Source organism: Paroedura picta, chromosome 1 (genome assembly GCF_049243985.1).
Source record: "Paroedura picta isolate Pp20150507F chromosome 1, Ppicta_v3.0, whole genome shotgun sequence".
Classification (NCBI taxonomy): domain Eukaryota; kingdom Metazoa; phylum Chordata; class Lepidosauria; order Squamata; family Gekkonidae; genus Paroedura; species Paroedura picta.
Window position 1 is genome coordinate 45,868,869 of NC_135369.1, and position 20,390 is coordinate 45,889,258.

Here is a 20,390-nt window from a genome sequence, read left to right on the forward strand (position 1 = left end):
AAAAAAACATCCCTGGGAGAAGGGAGAGGGGGGCTGGTGCAAGGGCGGGAATTGGAGGTGGAGATAGTGCTTCTTTGCCTCCACACATTTCCTTAGTGTATGGCTTGCTGGTCGCTCTCCTGTGGCTCTCGCTTTTTAAGTTGGGGAATTCATTTTATGCGGTTTCCCAGCTAGTACTTTAAAATGGAGGATGTAGCTACTGGTTTGCTGCTTGGACCCTGGATGTTGGCGACGTCGTGCAAAATGCAAAAATAAGGTGTCTTCATAAGGTGAACATTTCACTATATTTATTGGGTCCGAAATGGCCCTGATTTTCAACAAAACCATATTTTCATTACATAGCTCAAATAAAATGAATTACTTACCGTTCTCTTGTATGTACTTGTTTTCCCCACAGAATTTAACAACTGACCCTGGACAGTATGATCTTTTCCCTCCTCCAGTTCCCACTTTCCCATCCAAGTAAGTCTTGCCACATCTGGCTTTGAGAATGGATAAGGATGCTAAAATATTATCTACTTGGATTTCCAAAAGGTTTTGGCAAGGTTCTTCTCTGAAGACTCATGAGTAAATGTAACATTATTATTTAAAAAAAATTAATTTGATTTTTTGAACATAAGCAATAGAAAAAGAAAAGAAAGATATAGAAATTCAGACTGATAAAACTGTAGACCCCAACTTATAATTCTTTAATAACATATTTGATTAGCATTATTCTATATCAAAATAGATTTTAAAACAATTATTGTTTTTTTCTGATATTTTAGAAAACAATTCTTTGTTGTTATGTGCAAAGTCGTGTCAGACCCATCGCGACCCCATGGACAATGATCCTCCACGCCTTCCTGTCCTCTACCATTACCCGGTGTCCATTTAAGTTTGCACCTACTGCTTCAGTGACTCCATCCAGCCACCTCATTCTCTGTCGTCCCCTTCTTCTTTTGCCCTCGATCGCTCCCAGCATTAGGCTCTTCTCCAGGGAGTCCTTCCTTCTCATGAGGTGGCCAAAGTATTTGAGTTTCATCTTCAGGATCTGGCCTTCTAAAGAGCAGTCAGGGTTGATCTCCTCTAGGACTGACCGGTTTGTTCGCCTTGCAGTCCAAGGGACTCGCAAGAGTCTTCTCCAGCACCAGAGTTCAAAAGCCTCAATTCTTTGACGCTCGGCCTTCCTTATGGTCCAACTTTCGCAGCCATACATTGCAACTGGGAATACCATAGCATTGACTAAACGCACTTTTGTTGGCAGGGTGATGTCTCTGCTTTTTAGGATGCTGTCTAGATTTGCCATAGCTTTCCTCCCCAGGAGCAAGCGTCTTTTAATTTCTTTGCTGCAGTCCCCATCTGCAGTGATCTTGGAGCCCAGGAAAATAAAATCTGTCACTATCTCCATTTCTTCCCCATCTATTTGCCAGGAATTGAGAGGGCCGGATGCCATGATCTTTGTTTTCTTGATGTTGAGTTTCAAGCCAACTTTTGCACTCTCCTCCTTCACCTGCATCAACAGGCTCTTTAGTTCCTCTTCACTTTCTGCCATTAGAGTGGTATCATCTGCATATCTGAGATTGTTGATATTTCTCCCTGCAATCTTGATCCCAATTTGTGACTCCTCTAATCCCGCATTTCTCATGATGTGCTCTGCATACAAGTTAAATAGGCAAGGCGACAGTAAAACAATTCTAGAGTTCCACAAATGCTTCATATGGTTCTCTGTGCATTAGATTCATTCATTCATTCAATTTTTAGCCTGCCACTCTTCATAAACTCAAGGTGGGTTACAGTTGGTACAAAACCCATTAAAATCTCTACTCCATACCCCATAAAACCGACATAAAAGCAAGCCCCAAGATTAGTGACGCACTCTATAACTCCCCCCTACCCTGCAGCCATTCATCTCAGGGGGTTTCCTCGATGTTGATGCATAGCCTGAGGAGGGGCTCCATAGATCTTAGTCTTGGTCTCAACTGAGGACCTGGTGGAAGAGCTCCATTTTGCAAGCCCTGTGGAACTGTAGTAGCTCTGTCAGGACCCTCAGCTCTCTCGGGAGCTCATTCCACAAGGTCAGGGCCAGGACCGAAAAGGCTCTGTTCCCGGGTCGAGACCAGACATACTTTCCTAAGGCCAGGTACATGCAGGACATTAGCACCTGCATAGCCAGGTGCCCTGCGGGGGTCATAAGCAGACAAGTGATCCTTCAAATAGGTAGGGCCCAAGCCATGCATGACCTTAAAGGTCAGAACCAAAACCTTGAACCTGATCTGGGTTACAACCAGTAATCGATGCACAGGATGGATACAGGCACATGATGGATATGGGCCCTCCAAGGTATCCTGGTGATTCCTCAAACCTTTATCTAAGTGAATTACCAAATATTTTACCTTATCTGGATTCACCAGATATGATAAAAACCAAAGCAGATTATGAAATGCTCCAAGAATATCTCTCCAAACTGGGGAAGTGAGGAGGTGTGTTGCATATTAAGGGCAATGTATGTAAGAATAAACGGATGCACTTTGGAGCAAAAATTGCTCACTTATATATGCTCATGGGGGTCTGAATTGATGGTGACAGACCAAAAAGAAATGTTGGGTCATAATAATGGACAACTCAATGAAAATGTTGACTCGGTGTGTGGCAGGGGTGAAAAAGGCAAATTCTATGCTGGGGATTATTACAAATGGGATAGAAAATAAAACATCCAATATTGTAATGTCTTGAATAGATCTATGTTGTGGCCACAACACAGTAGTAGGACTTTGTGGCACCTAGTTAAGTTGATGGGCAGTGGATTCAGAACAAATAAAAGGAAATAACAAGGAAGTTAACTGTAGAATTAATTGCCAAGAGACACAGCAATGATGGCTTTCCAAGGAGATTGATTCATGAAGGTATTCAGGGGTCTATTAAACTCTGAATACCACTATCAGGAGAGGAAATATCAGGAAGAGAAGGCCTTGGCCTCTATGCCCAATTTGCTGACTTGCCAGGGCAGTTGGCTGGAAACTTTATGAACCAGCATGTTGGATTAGATCTGATCCAGCAGAGTATAATTTATGTGGATTGGAGATGTAGATGAGCTGATTATGACTCCATCAAGTGGCTTCTTCCCTTGTGCTGAACTTCTGCATGGGATGACTGATCCAATATTCTTAACATAGCTGATGCAGTTTTAGTTGACCATAAAATCCAGTGAAACTAGTGAGATGCATTTGTAAAAAAAAAAAAGAAAAGAAAAGAAAGAAAAAGAAAGACTAGGATCTGTTGCTAATACTGCTGACATTTCAAATAGCTTAAATATGTTTGTCTTCCTCCCTAAATATAGGAATTATATGTTTCGATCTGCAGTTCAAAGGTTACCTACTTTTAGACCGGTAAGTACTATGCTGTTAAGTAACTGAAGGATACGAATGTCCCAAGAGGGATCGCCACTTAAATACTTTTCTTCTGTAGTGTTGAAATTAAGACTTTCTTACAGTCAATTCAGTCTTAACTATCTCCTCACCACTGGTTGGACACTCTTAGTTTAAGAGTTGGCCACATAGTATGATGTGAAAATCAGAATGTAGCACTAATTAAATTCAAGTGGATTTTGTTACATTCTCTGCCAGGTACATTTCCAGTGCTTGTATACTGTGGTCATAGTAATTCTGTATTTTTGCAATATTTTAAAAATCATGCAAGCCCATAAAAATTTAAGTTAGTGGATCACAAAGTCCACATCATGAACATCACAGACCTTAGGGAACAAACTACACATTCATGTTTTTAACAGGTTGGGTCCAGGTTCAGGTTTTTAACGAGTTGCATCTGTGGATCCCACCATTCAAAAACTCAGTCCAGTCTTTTCTAAATTAAGAATGATGATGTTGAAAATATTACAAATTCTACTAACACAATATTAGCCATTGCAGCAACAAATCAGCACAAAGAAGCACACACAAGGGTTGCCTGACCAGCATCTCAATACAGTTAATACACATTTGGTCATGTGTGGGTACTTAAATCCAGAAAATAGAGCCTGAACAGGCAAGGCAAATCTTTGTACAAAGCTGAGAAAAGCCCCAGGTATGAAATAGGAAGCCCTACTCTATTGACCAGGCTGCTGGCATTTATGCCAGGCCTTGTCAGTTTTGGGACTCCGTAGTTCCTGCCCATATCAAGACCTGATATTATATAGTCTGTTCTCCTCGATTCCTGAAGAAGGCTTGGAGGCTTGAGTATTCACAATCCACTATAACTCCCTACTGTGGAAAGCTTTGCTCCTAGAACCTGAGATTCCATATTGAAACTAGGGGCAGCCAGCTCTGCTTTGATACATTCCTGGAGATCTGCATGTAGTACCAGGGAAGGAAGGGCTTTTGGAAAGGGAGGAAACCTCCATGAAGTACAACTTCATACAAACCACTTTCTACAAACCACATTTTTTAGGAATGGGGGTAGGAAGGGGATCTTATTATTGTGCTGCCATGTTGTGACATTTTAAAGTCTTTTAATGGGAGTTTTAATGGGGGTTTTAAGACACTGTAGCCCACCACGAGCCATTTGGGAGTGGCGGGAAATAAATCGAAATAATAATAATCTACAGTGGAAAGCATCTGGGTGAAAATAAGCGAGGGGAAAACAAACTGTGGTAGTTGGTGTCTGCTACCGACCGCCTGACCAACGAGAGGATGTGGATGCAGCAGGACCTTGTCATCATGGGTGACTTCAATTTCCCAGATGTGTGCTGGGAAACAAACTCTGCGAAGCGTCCTCAGTCATGCAACTTTCTGACCTGCCTGGCTGACAATTTCATTTATCAAATGGTAGATGAACCCACAAGAGGTTCAGCCATACTGGACTTAATACTGACCAAACAGGCAAGAGTTTGTGGATGAGGTGAAGGAGGTGGGGACCCTAGGGGGAAGTGACCATGTCCTCATAGAATTCCTTTTGAGATGGGGAGCCAAGGAAGCTTGTAGCCAGATGCGGATGTTGGATTTTCGTAGGGCAAACTTCGTAGGGCAAACTTTCGTAGGGCAAACTCAGAGACATGATGAGTGTCATACCATGGATGAGAATGCTGGAAGGGAAGGGAGCATGTAAAGGGTGGGCGCTACTCAAACAGGAGCTATTGCATGCTCAGTCAATGACTATCCCAGAAAGATGAAAACACTGCAGGAGCTCTAAGAAGCCTATTTGGATGAACAGAGAACTTCAAGAGGAACTAAGAAAGAAAAGGAAAATGTTCAGGAAATGGAGGGAAGGACAGAGCTCTAAAGAAGAGTACCTACAGGTTACTAGGCACTGTAGATCAATCATAAGAAAGGCCAAAGCTGAGAGAGAGCTAAGATTGGCCAGGGAAGCCATTGTAACAAGAAAAGATTTTTCAGTTATGTGAGGAGCAAACGTAAAGTAAAGGAGGCAATAGGCCCACTGTTGGGTGCGGATGGAAAAACTCTAACGGGAGATGCAGAGAAAGCAAAAAGGCTTAGTGCCTATTTTACATCTGTTTTTTCCCACAGGTCAAAGTGTTTAGGCACATCTAGAGATGGCCATAGCCAAAGGACAGTGTCTGGGTGGCAGGTTAACATGGATAGAGAGGTTGTCGAGAGGCATTTAGCTGCACTGGATGAGTTCAAATCCCCTGGTCCGGATGAGTACTCAAAGAACTTTCCAGAGAACTTGCACAGCCCTTGTCCATCATCTTCGGAACCTCTTTAAGGACTGGAGATGTCCCGGAGAACTGGAAGAGAGCAAATGTTATTCTGATCTTCAAAAAAGGGAGGAAGGATGACCCGGGAAACTACAGACCAGTGAGTCTGACCTCTGTTGTGGGGAAGATAATGGAGCAGATATTAAAGGGAGCGATCTGCAAACATCTGGAGGACAATTTGGTGATCCAAGGAAGTCAGCATGGATTTGTCTCCAACAGGTCCTGCCAGACCAACCTGGTTTCCTTTTTTGACCAAGTAACAGGTTTGCTGGATCGGGGAAATTCGGTTGATGTCATTTACTTGGATTTTAGTAAAGCTTTTGACAAGGTTCCCCATGATGTTCTGATGGATAAACTGAAGGACTGCAATCTGGATTTTCAGATAGTCAGGTGGATAGGGAATTGGTTAGAGAACCTCACTCAAAGAGTTGTTGTCAATGGTGTTTCATCAGACTGGAGAGAGGTGAGTAGCGGGGTACCTCAGGGCTCGGTGCTTGGCCCGGTACTTTTTAACCTATTTATTAATGATCTAGATGAGGGGGTGGAGGGACTACTCATCAAGTTTGCAGATGACTCCAAATTGGGAGGACTGGCAAATACTCCGGAAGATAGAGACAGAGTTCAACGAGATCTGAACACAATGGAAAAATGGGCAAATGAGAACAAGAAGCAATTTAATAAAGATAAGTGTAAAGTTCTGCATCTGGGTCAGAAAAATGAAAAGCATGCCTACTGGATGGGGGATACACTTCTAGGTAACACTGTGTGTGAATGAGACCTTGGGGTACTTGTGGATTGTAAACTAAACATGAGCAGGCAGTATGATGCAGCGGTAAAAAAGGCAAATGCCAATTTGGGCTGTATCAACAGAGGCATCACATCAAAATCACAAGATGTCATAGTCCCATTGTATACGGCACTGGTCAGACCACACTTGGAGTACTGTGTGCAGTTCTGGAGGCCTCACTTCAAGAAGGACGTAGATATAATTGAAAGGGTACAGAGGAGAGCGACGAAGATGATCTGGGGCCAAGGGACCAAGCCCTATGAAGATAGGTTGAGGGACTTGGGAATGTTCAGCCTGGAGAAAAGGAGGTTGAGAGGGGACATGATAGCCCTCTTTAAGTATTTGAAAGGTTGTCACTTGGAGGAGGGCAGGATGCTGTTTCAGTTGGCTGCAGAGAAGAGGACACACAGTAATGGGTTTAAACTTCAAGTACAACGATATAGGCTAGATATCAGGAAAAAATTTTTCACAGTCAGAGTAGTTCAGCAGTGGAATAGGCTGCCTAAGGAGGTGGTGAGCTCCCCCTCACTGGCAGTCTTCAAGCAAAGGTTGGATACACACTTTTCTTGGATGCTTTAGGATGCTTAGGGCTGATCCTGCGTTGAGCAGGGGGTTGGACTAGATGGCCTGTATGGCCCCTTCCAACTCTATGATTCTATGATTCTATGATTCTATTATTCTAATAATAAATAATGAAGCAGCCATTTTCTCCAGCTTAACTGAGCCCTGTAGTATGGAGGTCAATTGTAACTCTGGGACATCAGAAAGTCCCGTTTGGAGGCTGGCAGCCCTAATTCACAGTTTGGAGTATTCTAACCACTATCTAGGATAATCTCAGAGTCAGTACATAGCAACAGTTAAAGCTGTGCCAGAGCTATACAGCAGAAATCTATTGAAGCCATTATTGAGCGAGAGAATCCATATTATGAGAAGTTTCAGCTTTCACAAACTGCTTGAGAATTCTAGTTATAAGATATATAGATAGGGTCATGACTCTCCTACTGGATAGATCTGTTGATTGTGAGCAACCAGATGCAGACAGAAACAGCAGGCTGGCTGACATTATTGATGGCTCTGTATCTCCAGTTAATAATATCCAGAATTCAGGAGCAGAGACTATGAGGAAGTATTGAGATCTTGTCATCAACATTAAGCAAGTGTATCAGCTGGAGAGCGTATGAGTCACCCCATCATAATCTTGATGAATGGCTTGCTCCTGAAAATGCTGAAAAGAGGGCTTAGACCATACAAATCTTCCCTAAAGACAAATCAGTCATGTCCCCAACACTGTCATTTTGGCACGGTCAAAATTATCTGGAAGACCTTGTATATTACTTGATGCTGTAGCAAGCAATGTGAGCTTTGCACACTTTAGTTTTGCACCAAGGAGACACATTATGTAGTATGAACGTAGCATTTCATATTTGTCAGTAATTGTTTGGGTTCATGCTGCTTTCCCATCACAGATTCTAATTTACAGAGCAGTCAGTAAGGTTTTCTTTTGTTTGAGGAGGATATGGAGGCTGGGGCAAAGCAGGTTTTAGGGGCAGAACACGAGAGAGAAGAAGAGGAAAGGCCCAAATAATGAGGCAAAAGTGGCTGGTTTAGTGTTATTTTAATAGCAGTTTACAACATTAGCAAACGAGGGAGTTCACTGCCCTGAGGACCTTACACTGTAAGCTTTGCCAGTGGGAATGGGGGAAGTAAGATCAATAAGAGATGAATGTGACTGAAATGCAGTTATACTTCTGGAGGTCATCTCCAGTGACAACCTTTTCCAGCTGCTGCATATTGTACCAGATGTTTGACATATTGCATCAGAGCACTGAAGACTTGCAAGTTTAGTGATGAAAGGGAGAAATCCTGGATGTTTTAGGCTGATTCCGCATTGAGCAGGAGCTTGGACTAGATGGCTTGTGTGACCCCTTCCAATTCTATGATTCTGTGGAATATTCAATCTGCTTTGCGTGCCTTCACACAGCGTGATTTAGCAAGGGGGTGGAGGGCTATCCTTGTGCTAAACAGAAACAGTAGCTCAAAGCTCCCACTTCAAAAAGTCCCTCCAATGCATTACTTTCTGGGTTTTTTTTTTTTTTGGAGGGGTTGCCCACCTGATACCAGAAGGTTGCATCCACACACACACACAGCTTAGCTAACTAAGTTCCATCAGTGTCCTTAAAGAGTGCCTGGAGGCAATTGGGATGGGTGTGGGCTAATAAACAGAAATTTAATCTCAACAAGATGCAAGTGCCATTGGTAAATGGAAGGTCTGACTCAAGCTTCAAGGTAACCCCTCTTCTGGATATGGCGGTACTCCTCTTGGCTGGCAGCTGTAACAAGGAGTGCTTTTTATCAGCTTTGACTGGTTAGCCATCTGTGGCCTTTCCTGAAAAGAAAAGATCTAGCCACTTTAGGCCATGCCTAGATGGTAACATCCAGGTTCTAGTATTGCAATGTGTTCCATGTGAGACTGCCCTTGAAAAGTGCTTAGAAACTTCAGTTGGTACAGAGGGCAGCAGCCAGAATGTTGAATAGAGTGAGTTGTATGGACCTAGGCTCACCAGCACTGGGCTGGCAATCCTAGGTCCCTTCTGGACTGGCAACTGCTGGGAGCTGGGGGGGGGGGGGCTAGGCAAGAACATAGGCACTGCTCCAATGGCACAACATTGCTTCTGGCAGAAACCCAGAAGTGATATTCTCCTTGCGTCAGAATGACACTACAGGATCCTCTCTATGGTTTTATAGTTCCCCTCCCATTATTTCCCCTGTCACGCTACAAAGTGGTGGCAGGGAGCAGAGGCTGCAGGTGGCAGGTATCTCACCAAAGCAGTATGTCTGACAACCCTATGGACTGTCACTCTGGTCTTGACACAGCTAAACTGGCTCCCAGTTTCTTTATGAGTCCAATTCAAGGTCTGGTGTTGATCTTTAAAGCACTCTATGGCTTCGGTCATCTTCTCGTGCCCAGCTTCAGCACCTTTGCCTTGTGTGATAAAGCAGGTGAAGACAGAAAAAAGTACATTTCCAGTGGTGGCACTGAAACAATGGCACTCTCTCCCCAAGATCTTCATACCTTCTTGTCACTGTACTCAGCCAACTTTTGCTTTGGTTTGGTGTTCCCTCAGTGATCTTTCCTTCCTGCTCTATGATTTTATTATTATTTTATGTTTTTGGCATGCATTTTAGTTGTAGTTTTCATTTTTTTTAATTGGACCTTTTGAAGCTGTTTGAGACAGCGAGTAAGCAACAGTGACCTGACAAGCATTATTTTGGACTTTCAAAAGGTTTTTGACAAGATAACTCACCAAAGACTCCTGAGTGAATTTAGTGCTCATGGGATAAGCAGGGCGAGTTCTCCTATGGATTAAAAATTGGTTAAATGACAAGAATCAAAGAGCAGGAATCAATGGACAGTTCATTCCAACCTTTGCTTGAAGACTGACAGTTCTCACAGTGGTGGGAAGTAAACAGTGGGGTCCCACAAGGATTGGTATTGGGGCCGGTACGATTTAATATTTTCATAAATGGTCTGCACTAAGAGTGTGTAGTGTAGTGGCCAAGTTTGCAGATGACACAAAAATTCAAGATGGTGAAAGAGCTCTAAGAGGATCTTTACAAATTGGGTGAGTGGGTGACAATGTGACAAATGAAGTTCAACGCTGGTAAGGCAATGCACATTGGGACTCCCCCCCACCCCCCAAAAAAACTTGCTAGGACTGAGAGGAGAAAAGATCTTGGGGCCCTAATGGGTAACTCAATGACAGTGTCAATCCAGTGAGCTGTGCCAGTGAAAATTACAAGCTCTATGTTAGGCATTATTAGGACAGGGGTTGAACATAAAATGGCTGACATGATATGATTTCTGTATAGATTTATGGTGTAGCCTCACTTGGAATACTGTGGACAGTTCTGATCACCATATCTCAAAAAAAGGACATTGAAAAGCTGGAAAAAGTATAAAGGAGGGCAACCAATGTGGTTTGGGGGGTCGAAGCACCTTCCCTTTGAGGGAAGGCTGAACAGTCAGGGATTTAGAAAAGAATCAATTACAAGGGCCCATGATAGAATTTTAGCAAATCATTCATGGGGTAGAAATGTTTTTTCTCTCTCTTCCAAAATACTAGAATTTGAAGGCATAGCAGTATATTCATGACATTAAAAAGGAAATACTTCTTTACACAGAGAGTGATCAAAACAGGGAATTGATTGCCAGAGAATTTAGTGATGGCCATGGGAATAGACCATTTTTTGACTAACATTACCTTTGAGCTAGGAGCCTCTTGTGGCGCAGAGTGGTAAGGCAGCAGAAATGTCTGAAAGCTCTGCCCATGAGGCTGGGAGTTCAATCCCAGCAGCCGGCTCAAGGTTGACTCAGCCTTCCATCCTTCCGAGGTCGGTAAAATGAGTACCCAGCTTGCTGGGGGGTAAACGGTAATGATTGGGGAAGGCACTGGCAAACCACCCCGTATTGAATCTGCCATGAAAACGCTGGAGGGCATCACCCCAAGGGTCAGATATGACTCTGTGCTTGCACAGGGGATACCTTTACATTTACCTTACCTTTGAGCTAATGACCTATTGATATTATTAAAACACTAGTATAAGGAAATACTGTAGGATTTTTCCACACTGACTAACTTTTACTATTGTTACAACAATCTTATATTGGAGGACTCAACCACTGAAGAAAATATATTGAAAACGGAATTTATCTAGAAACCATTATAGTTGATTATATTAAAAAATGCATTAAAATTGAATATATACTGTTAGAACAAGAATATTACCTTGGATAGGTTCCTTGTTATTCTATTGGCCATTGTATCAGGCAGGATGCTGGACTAGATAGACTATTGGTCTGATCCAGCAGGGTTCTTCATGTGTTCTTACGTTCTTAATTGTTTTAGTGCTATGTTTTATCATTTTATGCAGTTTTATTTTAACGGTTAACATCCTAGATGGCCCTCATTGAGCAGTAGAGGATGCTTAACTACTGGAGGGAACATGTCATCGTTCTCAACTAGCCCAAGCAGAACACTCATTAAAGCTGACTCCACACAATGCAAGTGGCTAGATCAATGGAAGTGGATTTAGCTACGTAGAAATCTATCAAGATGACAGCAGGAAAAACACATCTGCAGACCAGCAGTGTACCAAAAGGCCTCAAACGTGTCCTTGTTATGCAGCTTCCTCATTAGCAGATGCCTGTCTGCGATTGTGTGGTGTGAAGGAACTATCACATCATCACCCACTCCTATATCTTTTCCAATGAAGTAGTCCACCCAAGTAGAACATCCTGTACTACAAAAGACAGAGGGGGAAAGTGTTATGGTTTCTGAGCATCTAGCACATGTTGGTGAGCAGAGGTGACAGCCTTCTGCTGGTGATTCATGCATGTATTACACGGGCAGAACAGAAAAAGCATTTTGCTCAAATTAGCTACCAAATCTGCATGCTGTGAAAAGAACACTGCTTGCCTGGTGGTGAGGAACCCAGGGAGGTTGGTGGATACAAGGAATTAAGCCACAAGGGGGAAGAAATAAAAAATGCAATCAGGCACCATAGGACATCCAATGAATTATACATTAGGACAAGGACTAGAGAATTAGACAACAAAAACCTGTCTCAGGCATGAAATTCCATAAACCAGGGGTCTTCAGCATGGTGCCCCCGACACCTTTCCTGGTGCCCACCAAAGGTTTTTAGAAAGCAGTGAAGCCAGTGAGGCTTTTGCTCAGCTGAACGTCTGATTGGCCACTGCAGATTTGATTGAATGTGTAGATTTTTAAAAAGTGGCTTCAGTACCAGTGGCCTCCACAGCAAAAGGAGCTTCATTGCATTACTGTGTATGTACATAAGAAAATATTTTTACAGAATACATTCATTTTAAAAAGATCTGAAAGCAGTTTGAAAGAACAGTTGCTACTTCTGGTGTGGATACTCATCCCCCCTTTTGACCTCTAGCATGGCAGATTTTGTATGGTTTCTAAAACTTGCAGAACTTGGTTGACCAGAAGCAATGGTGGCTGTTTGTGTACACACAGTAATGGAGGAGGGCTGTCTCTCTTTGAAACATGTCATAAACGATTCTATTTTTAGGCTTACTTTCTGGTAGGTATGCTTCCGGTCCCAGCCTTAGTGCTAATGCAGGATAGTTGGTCCCTGCTGAATTGCCACTGACTGTAATATAATGGTTTTCAGACCAGTGGTTTGCGTGATTTTCCTTGCTGTATTATTTCTGCTTTTCTTCAGATGTTTAAAAAAATACCAGTGAACAGAAATGATTTCTATTTCTCTTCTGCCCTTTTGACTTTTAGACATTTATGGTTACATAGCTTTAAGACAACAACAATGAATATCCCCCCTGAATCTGTTCTTGCTGTTTGGGATGAAACTGTCTCTAGCCCCCTTTGACTTCCTTGTTAACTTTCAGATGTCAGCTATGTCAACTCTGCAGTCACTAAGAAAGGGGGGATTTGGATTTAAAGAGCAGCCTTTCCCTTCTTTCTAATCAGGTTGGCCCTTCTGAAGAGTTACAGTGGAGGTCAGATAAAGCAAATCCCCGCAGCATGTATTTTGCAAGTATAGCAAAGGATTGTGTGTAACGCCAATTCTCCAAGGATGTTCTTTGGCTTTTAAATAGATCTTAACCTTTTATTTGAAAATCCTGGAGGATCTCATTAATGTCCTTGTGCCAGGTGGCCTTCTGTGACAGAAGAGAGGTTCCATGTAAACAAGAGCTTCTTAAATGAGTTATTGATACAGCTGCTGTCCAGTATTTTGCAGCAAATGAGCTGTAACTGGCATCTTCAAGTTTTCTTGTCCCCAAGCAGCAGCATCCAAATCGTGCATATTTTGCCATCGAAGCCTGAGATTGGTTGGCTGCTCTTGCTCTGAAGGTACTTGGGCACTTCTTGTTTCTTGCGTTGCTAACAAAATGCCTGTCATTATACGTGTGTGTGTGAGAGAGAGAGATAAAGAGGATGTGTTTGGAGGGAAGACCTCCATAATGCAGGGACACAGTGGAGAAATATGAGTAAGATGCATTCCTGCAAACGGTGCTGCCCTCAGGTGCACCCCACAGAGAAACATACCAGCGGGGTCCATATCCATAGGAACCTACCTACAAGTTATATATTTAAGATCCTCTTCTGCACAGGGAGCATCTTTTCTGTAGGAGTGCCTCAGTTATTCTGCTTCTCTTTGATACATCTGAGAATTGGAATGATATTTGTTTTTAATCAGTGTCACCTCCACTGACTCACATTTATTGGGGAAAAGCAGGATATTATCATACTAATTATTTATTATTATTATTATTATTATTATTATTATTATTATTATTATTATTATTATTATTGGTTTGGCTTAAGGGAAGTGGAATAAGGTCCTAATACAGAAGAATGTTAATGTTCCTTGAATACAATAGATATTTTCTCAGTGGGGGATAATTACTTGAAGAGGTCCACTGAGACCTCTGTTGAAACACCCTTAAGAGCTTGATGAGGTGACCTTCTCCCAGCTGAAGGAAATGGGCAGATGTAGAATTATACAATCATAGAATCATAGAGTTGGAAGGAACCTCCTGGGTCATCTAGTCTAACCCCCTGCACTATGCAGGACACTCACAACCCTATAGCTTATCCATTGTAACCTGCCACCCCCTTGAATCTTCACAGAATTAGCCTCTTCATCAGATAGCTATTCAACCTCTGTTTAAAAATTTCCAAAGATGGAGAACCCACAACCTCCTAAGGAAGTCTGTTCCACTGAGAAACTGCTCTTTCAGGAACTTCTTCCGGATGTTTAGATGGAATTTCTTTTGCATTAATTTATTATTAATTAATTAAATTAATTAATTAGTTTCATGCCATTGGTTCTGGTCCGTCCTTCCGGGGCAAGAGAGAACAACTCTGCTCCATTCTCTATATGGCAGCCTTTTTTCAGTACTGGGTAGAGGATTGTCATGTACTTGGTAGGACACAGTACATGGCTAGTGTGTTTCATTCGGTTTGATATGACACAATTGACATAGACCTGTTGCTTTATACATTTCTGGTGTTGGTTGATAATTGAACAAGCCAGGATTGGTTTCAGGAAAGAAGCTTATTCGTTAGTTCATTTGTTCCTTCAGGGATTTCTATTCTACCATATCTTCTACCTTTATGCAGTGGTATCAGGTTTGATCTTCAGCCTCTCTGGATCAAATCAAGGTTGAGAAAGCCTCTTCATGAGACCTGGGGAAGATCACATTGTTGGTTATAGTACACAATACTGGGTTCGCTGGACCAACAGTATGAGGTAGCCTTATGTGTTCAACCATTTTTGGATGTATGTTTTTGTTTATGTTATATTCCTAATTCCTGTTTCACTGTATTATATTTTTACTAGTAGTAAAGCCTGTTGTGTGCTGTAGTGCAACAGGCATTAGCTCATAGTTTGGTGTGGGTTTTGTTCCTCACTTGGTAGATGGCAACCCTAAGAGGAGATCTTTCTGCACACAACAGTCCTGATCCAAGACAGATTCATGCACACCTAGGAAATGTGGAATTCCAGAACATGCACCTACACCTATCAGGCAGCGTTACCTCCTCTCTGCAATGTTTTCTTGACCTGAAGTAGACCGAGGGCACTATGTGGCCTGTTGGATGGATGTGGAGGCATTATACCCTTTGAGGCCCCACTTTCAAACCTCAAGGGATATTTCCAACCCAGGGATAGCCAACCTCCACGTCTGGCCTGGGAATCTCCTGGAATTACTGCTTATCTCTAGACTATAAAGATCAGCTCCCCAGGCAGAAATGGCTGATTTGGAGGGTGGACTGAAGCATTGTACCCTTTTGAAGTCCCACTTCCAAACTTTGTTTTTACTGGGCTTAGCTAACAGTTTGTTGCTTGGCTGATGATATCTGCCCTTCTGTAGCCTGAGGCCTACTGCTGGCAACTACAATTCCTGTTGTCCACAAAGCCATATTGTGGCCTAAAAAAACTGGAAAACCTAGGGCCATTCTGCACATTACAAAAAAATAGTGTTATGCCAGTGCAATGGCATAACGCTAGAAAAAAATCAGGCCTCCATCCATTCCTCACCTCCTGGCTCTCTCAATTTCGTCTGCTGCCTTCTCGCGCTTCTTGGCACTCTGTACGCCTGCTTGAAATGGTGGAAGAAAGCAACGCGCTATACAAGCAACTCTCCTCTGCCTGTCAATCAAGCCAGGCAGCCGAATCACCTTTCTCCATGTTTCAAAGGGCCTGTGATGCAAGATATTTTTTTATAGCAAAACTTCTCCATTGCTATGCCTATGCATCTAATCAGAGATGCGTAGTACTTATTTTACTGCCAACCCTTTTGGAATTATAAGACGAAGCTTTAAAAAAGTAATCTTGTTCCTGGTTTGTTTGGGGGGGTTTTTTTGGGGGGGGGGGTAGAGAGGCTTGCTTTGTGTGTTAACTGGTGAGGAAATTAACTGGTGGGGGATGATTTAATGCGTATTCATTGCTCCAGGCAGTTTGCTTCAAAAAAAGAAAAGAAAAAAATGTGGGTGTGAGGGTGGGCACTGGAGGCGGAGATAGCACTACTTTACCACCACACATTTCCTTAGCATGTGGTTGCTGGTTCCTCTCCTCTGGCTAGGGATACATTGTTGGGGAAATCCACTTTTGTGGATTCCCCCAACTAGCGCTTTAAAATGGAGGATGTAGCTGCCGGTTTGCTGCTGGGACGCTGGGTGTTGACGACACCATGTAAAACGAGAAAAAAATTTAAATTAAAATAGTATCAGCAAAAGGTAAGCCTTTTACTATATTTTCCGGGTGTGGAATGGCTCCTAGTTTTCCCCAAAGTCTCACTGTCTACTTTCCATTAAATCTTTTGTATGCAAACTACCAAGTCCACTTGAAATTCTGGGCCACTTAAGCCTTCTATTTCATAGGACCTTTATGGTAAATAGTGATTTTTATTTATCAGGCCAGGCTTCAGCAAAGTTACTTCAGCCCCGATGTCTCTCCAGCCAGTTGCTTGTTCACCATGTACATTTACAGGGTCTAAATATTCATTGTTTAGATCTTCCTGTACTTTCCAGACTTGCCGGGACCGTTGCTGGTCTGTGTAAAAAAAAAAAAAGTGTTGCTGGTAAGGGCTGACCAGAGCCTTCAGCCCAGGTGGGACACACCTGTGCCACTCCACCCCAACCCCAGCCTGCAAGCCTCTGTCATCATCTCTACTATTTAGTTGGTCTGTCTGTCTGTTTGCACCCCAACTGCTGGTGGTAAGGAATGCCTCTACCTTTGTCTCTACAATTGTTGCTCATCTCTACATTGTAAAGATCAGCTGTGCAGGCAAAAATTGCTGCTTTGAAGGGTGGACTCTGAGGCATTGTGCCATTTTTAGTCTCCACCTCCAAACCTCAGGGAATATTTCCAACCCAGGGTTAACCAACCTCCAGGTGGGGTCTGGAGATCTGGAATTAGAGCTCATCTCCAGACTATAAAGATCAGCTCCCCAGGCAGAAATGGCTGCTTTGGAGGGTGGACAGGGGTGTTGTGTAAAAGAAACATTTGAGGCTCCCACACAGGTTGTTATGGAGATGAAAAACTTGAGGCCTACATCAATTGGCCCTGAGGGGGGGGGAGATTCCACCAATAGGAGGCTTCGGAATCTTCAGCATTTTGTCGGTATACAGTCACAATGTTATGTATATAGAAGATAGGCCAACATGGGCTTCCATAGTCATATGGTAATTTTTTTTTTACTATATATGTCTCATGATACTTTAGTTGAAATGAAGCCTATGTGGGTTGTGAAAAGACCCTAAATCTTCTACAGGCTGTCGCTGAGCGTTTTCTTAACGTCCTCTGTTCCTAATGTCACTTTGTTATGGCTGAGTGAAATTCCCAGAGATCAGTGCAAGCGTCTAACCTCTTAAACCTTTCCTGTGCACAAAACAAAATGGAGCTGGCAGGGAAAGGCAGGTTGGAAAAATAAAATTATTATATTTGCCACACGGAAAACACACACACAACCCCATGGGAGATGTCACACAATTTCAAATGTATTAAAAAGCATCATTTTAATGCTTGAAGGAACATGACAGATGCTAACACGTGAGTGGGGGAGGGGGAATAGACAGATATTAACCTACCTACTGGATATAAATAGATGGATTTTTCTTGGCTTTATAACAATAACATAGTAGCATTGCTTGATGAGTTCGTGCCACTTGTGTCTGAGATTGATGGGAAACAAATGGACTGGTGTAAATGATTTGGTTTCAAAGCAATGGCTCATGTTCTTTGTCAGTGGCTCATACATTAAAAGATGTGTTTGTTTCTCTTTGAAAGATAAGACTGATATATCCTGTAATTACTTTGGGGCCTGGAAATCTGTCAGAATCAATCTAAATCATTCAGATCTTCTGAGACTAAAGGATATATAATTTCTGCCTTTGTGGAGCACAGTGAAAGAAGTAGTACTGGTTGTCTGTACCAATCGGCTCTTGTCATTCCATGGTTGCTTCCTCAACAAGAAGATCTGTAATGGTAGACAAACATCCTTGAGACATAGCTACAAGGAATAGTTCAGTGTATTCCAGGGCTGCACTCTTCAATGTTTTCATACCCATGACCTACCTTTCACCCCAACCTGTTACATACAATTTGGTTTTAATCTTTTTCATGCCCTTCCTTGAGTGACACATACAAAGGAGGAAAAACTTTCCCAGAATCCTCTGCAACATTCAGAGTTCCATCTTCTGCTATATGTGGGTTCCTCAGCAGTCCAATTGATGTGGAAAAGTTGGCACAATGTTTATAATCCTCTAATTGATACCAAGTCTAGCATTTTCCAAGGAATTTTGACCAGGGAGGGGCAACTTGCCATGGGAAAGCCATTCATCCCTACAGACCATGGGGACCCAACTATGAAGTCAAAAGTAAACAGCTACATGGAACTAAATGCAAAATATGATTCACATTTACTGGTCATATTTTGCAGTACAAAGCGGACCAGTCACTTGATTTCGGTGTCTGGCCATGACAAACAGATTTCAGGCCCCAACTGAGACTGGTAAGCCTATATGCAAAACACGTACTTTGCCAAAGAGCCACCAGCAGATCTTCTCCATGGGCACTGAAAATCCAGAGTGCCATTTTCTACTTCAGCTCTTTGCACATTATAAAAATGGTTCAGGTCTTCTGCAAACTTGAGTCCTGATACTTCACAGCCAATAAAGCAGCATCAATGACACAACCATGTGGGCATAATAAATGGTATGTATTTTGTGGAGACAAGCAAATGTATGTAACCTTTTCTGTATTGCAGAAAGAAGGTCCAGGACCAGGTGACTATGAAATAAGGGAAAGCCTGCCTCCACCTATTCGGTCATGCTTTGTCTCAAAAGTATCACGGTTGTTACCAGCCCATACCGTGAGTATAACATGAAACATGATTATGAACTAATATAGTATGTATTCTGGCTTCTTCTAATTACAGGGCATTGCCTTAGCCTCTGAGGGGCCTGTGAGATTCTGTACCTTTCAGTGGTGTGCCAAGCCCCTGAAGTTTCAACTGCCTTTAATAATGAAGTCTCTTGCTATTTTATTTGTGGAGATTAAAGGAGGCAAATATCTACTCCCGAGATACTTTCTGTCATCCAGAGCTCTGGTCAATGGAATCGAAACAACAAAAGCAGGCAGCTTCCATACAGGAATTTTTCTTCATCTTTGTGCCTTCTGAGCAGAAAGAAATGGGACCAGATTTGCAAAAGTCTGCAGTGGAGATCTTTTATTCTGAAAGCTCTCTAGAAGGTTCAGAGCACTCAGTCCCTCCCTCTCATAGGCTGGCTCCTTCCCATCCAGCTGACACATGACAGGGCGGAGTGAGCTCCTTACCCCAGTCCTTTCTTTGCCTCTGTGGAGAAAGGATATTGTTACTTTCTTCTGTCTTCTATGCCTGGGCAAAGCCCACAACCTTTCTTCCTGCTCTCTTTGCAAGCAGTTCACTCCAAATTCTCCTTGGGAGAAGGATTTAGTGGCTCTGGGGAAAGATCAGGCCCCTTCTATAGAGCTGAGCCCCTCAGAATTGGACAAGGAAAAGCCTCCATTCTCAGGCAGTAAAGGTATCCCCTGTGCAAGCACCGAGTCATGTCTGACCCTTGGGGTGATGCCCTCTAGCGTTTTCATGGCAGACTCAATACGGGGTGGTTTGCCAGTGCCTTCCCCAGTCATTACCGTTTACCCCCCAGCAAGCTGGGTACTCATTTTACCGACCTCGGAAGGATGGAAGGCTGAGTCAACCTTGAGCTGGCTGCTGGGATTGAACTCCCAGCCTCATGGGCAGAGCTTTCAGACTGCATACCTGCTGCCTTACCACGCTGCACCACAAGAGGCTCTTAGGCGGTACCAATGCCTTTGAACCATCACCCAATGAATGTACTGAGGACCCATCATCTATTTCTCTAACCAAAGATCTCCATCTCTGTTCCAAACAATTAATCTTAATGGCTAATATAAATGTCCTCTGCTCAGGACTGACTACATCTAATCCCATTTTGAAAGGTCCTTTCTCCACCCGATACAGGTTTAATCATTGTCTTGATGCTGCAGAGATTGCTGGACATATCCAAATCTATCAGGACCAAACCAGGATCGGTCTTCCCTACTGCCAAGAAAATTGACAGTATGTACAAGGTCTTAGAGGAGGACTGAGATTTCATTTTCATCCCAGCCAAGCAATGCTCCAGGCCCTATTCCTCACCATTCTGCCAAGAGGGATGTAAGCGTAATGGCCTTGTCTGCAAGATCTAAACTTTTGTCAGTCCTAACTTTGCACATGGCAAACTTGAATGCCATTATGGGAGGCTACCAAATGTTCCTGTGGGAAAGGATGACTACATCGTTAAAAAAATTACTTTC

The 20,390-nt window shown here is 42.8% G+C and overlaps 1 protein-coding gene across 3 annotated transcripts in view; it reads left to right on the forward strand.

The window, feature by feature from the left end:
- The window catches only part of STPG4 (sperm-tail PG-rich repeat containing 4), a 41,401-nt gene that overhangs the window by 18,613 nt on the left and 2,398 nt on the right, over nt 1-20,390 (forward strand). For 2 of the 3 annotated variants that reach the window (XM_077336927.1, XM_077336935.1), the window contains exons 4-6: nt 398-462; nt 3,320-3,368; nt 18,799-18,903. In XM_077336927.1, coding sequence (XP_077193042.1) covers nt 398-462; nt 3,320-3,368; nt 18,799-18,903 — 219 coding nt within the window. Of the gene's footprint in view, nt 1-397; nt 463-3,319; nt 3,369-18,798; nt 18,904-20,055; nt 20,155-20,390 lie in introns of all 3 variants that reach the window. The other variant, XR_013230952.1, reaches the window with a different exon arrangement.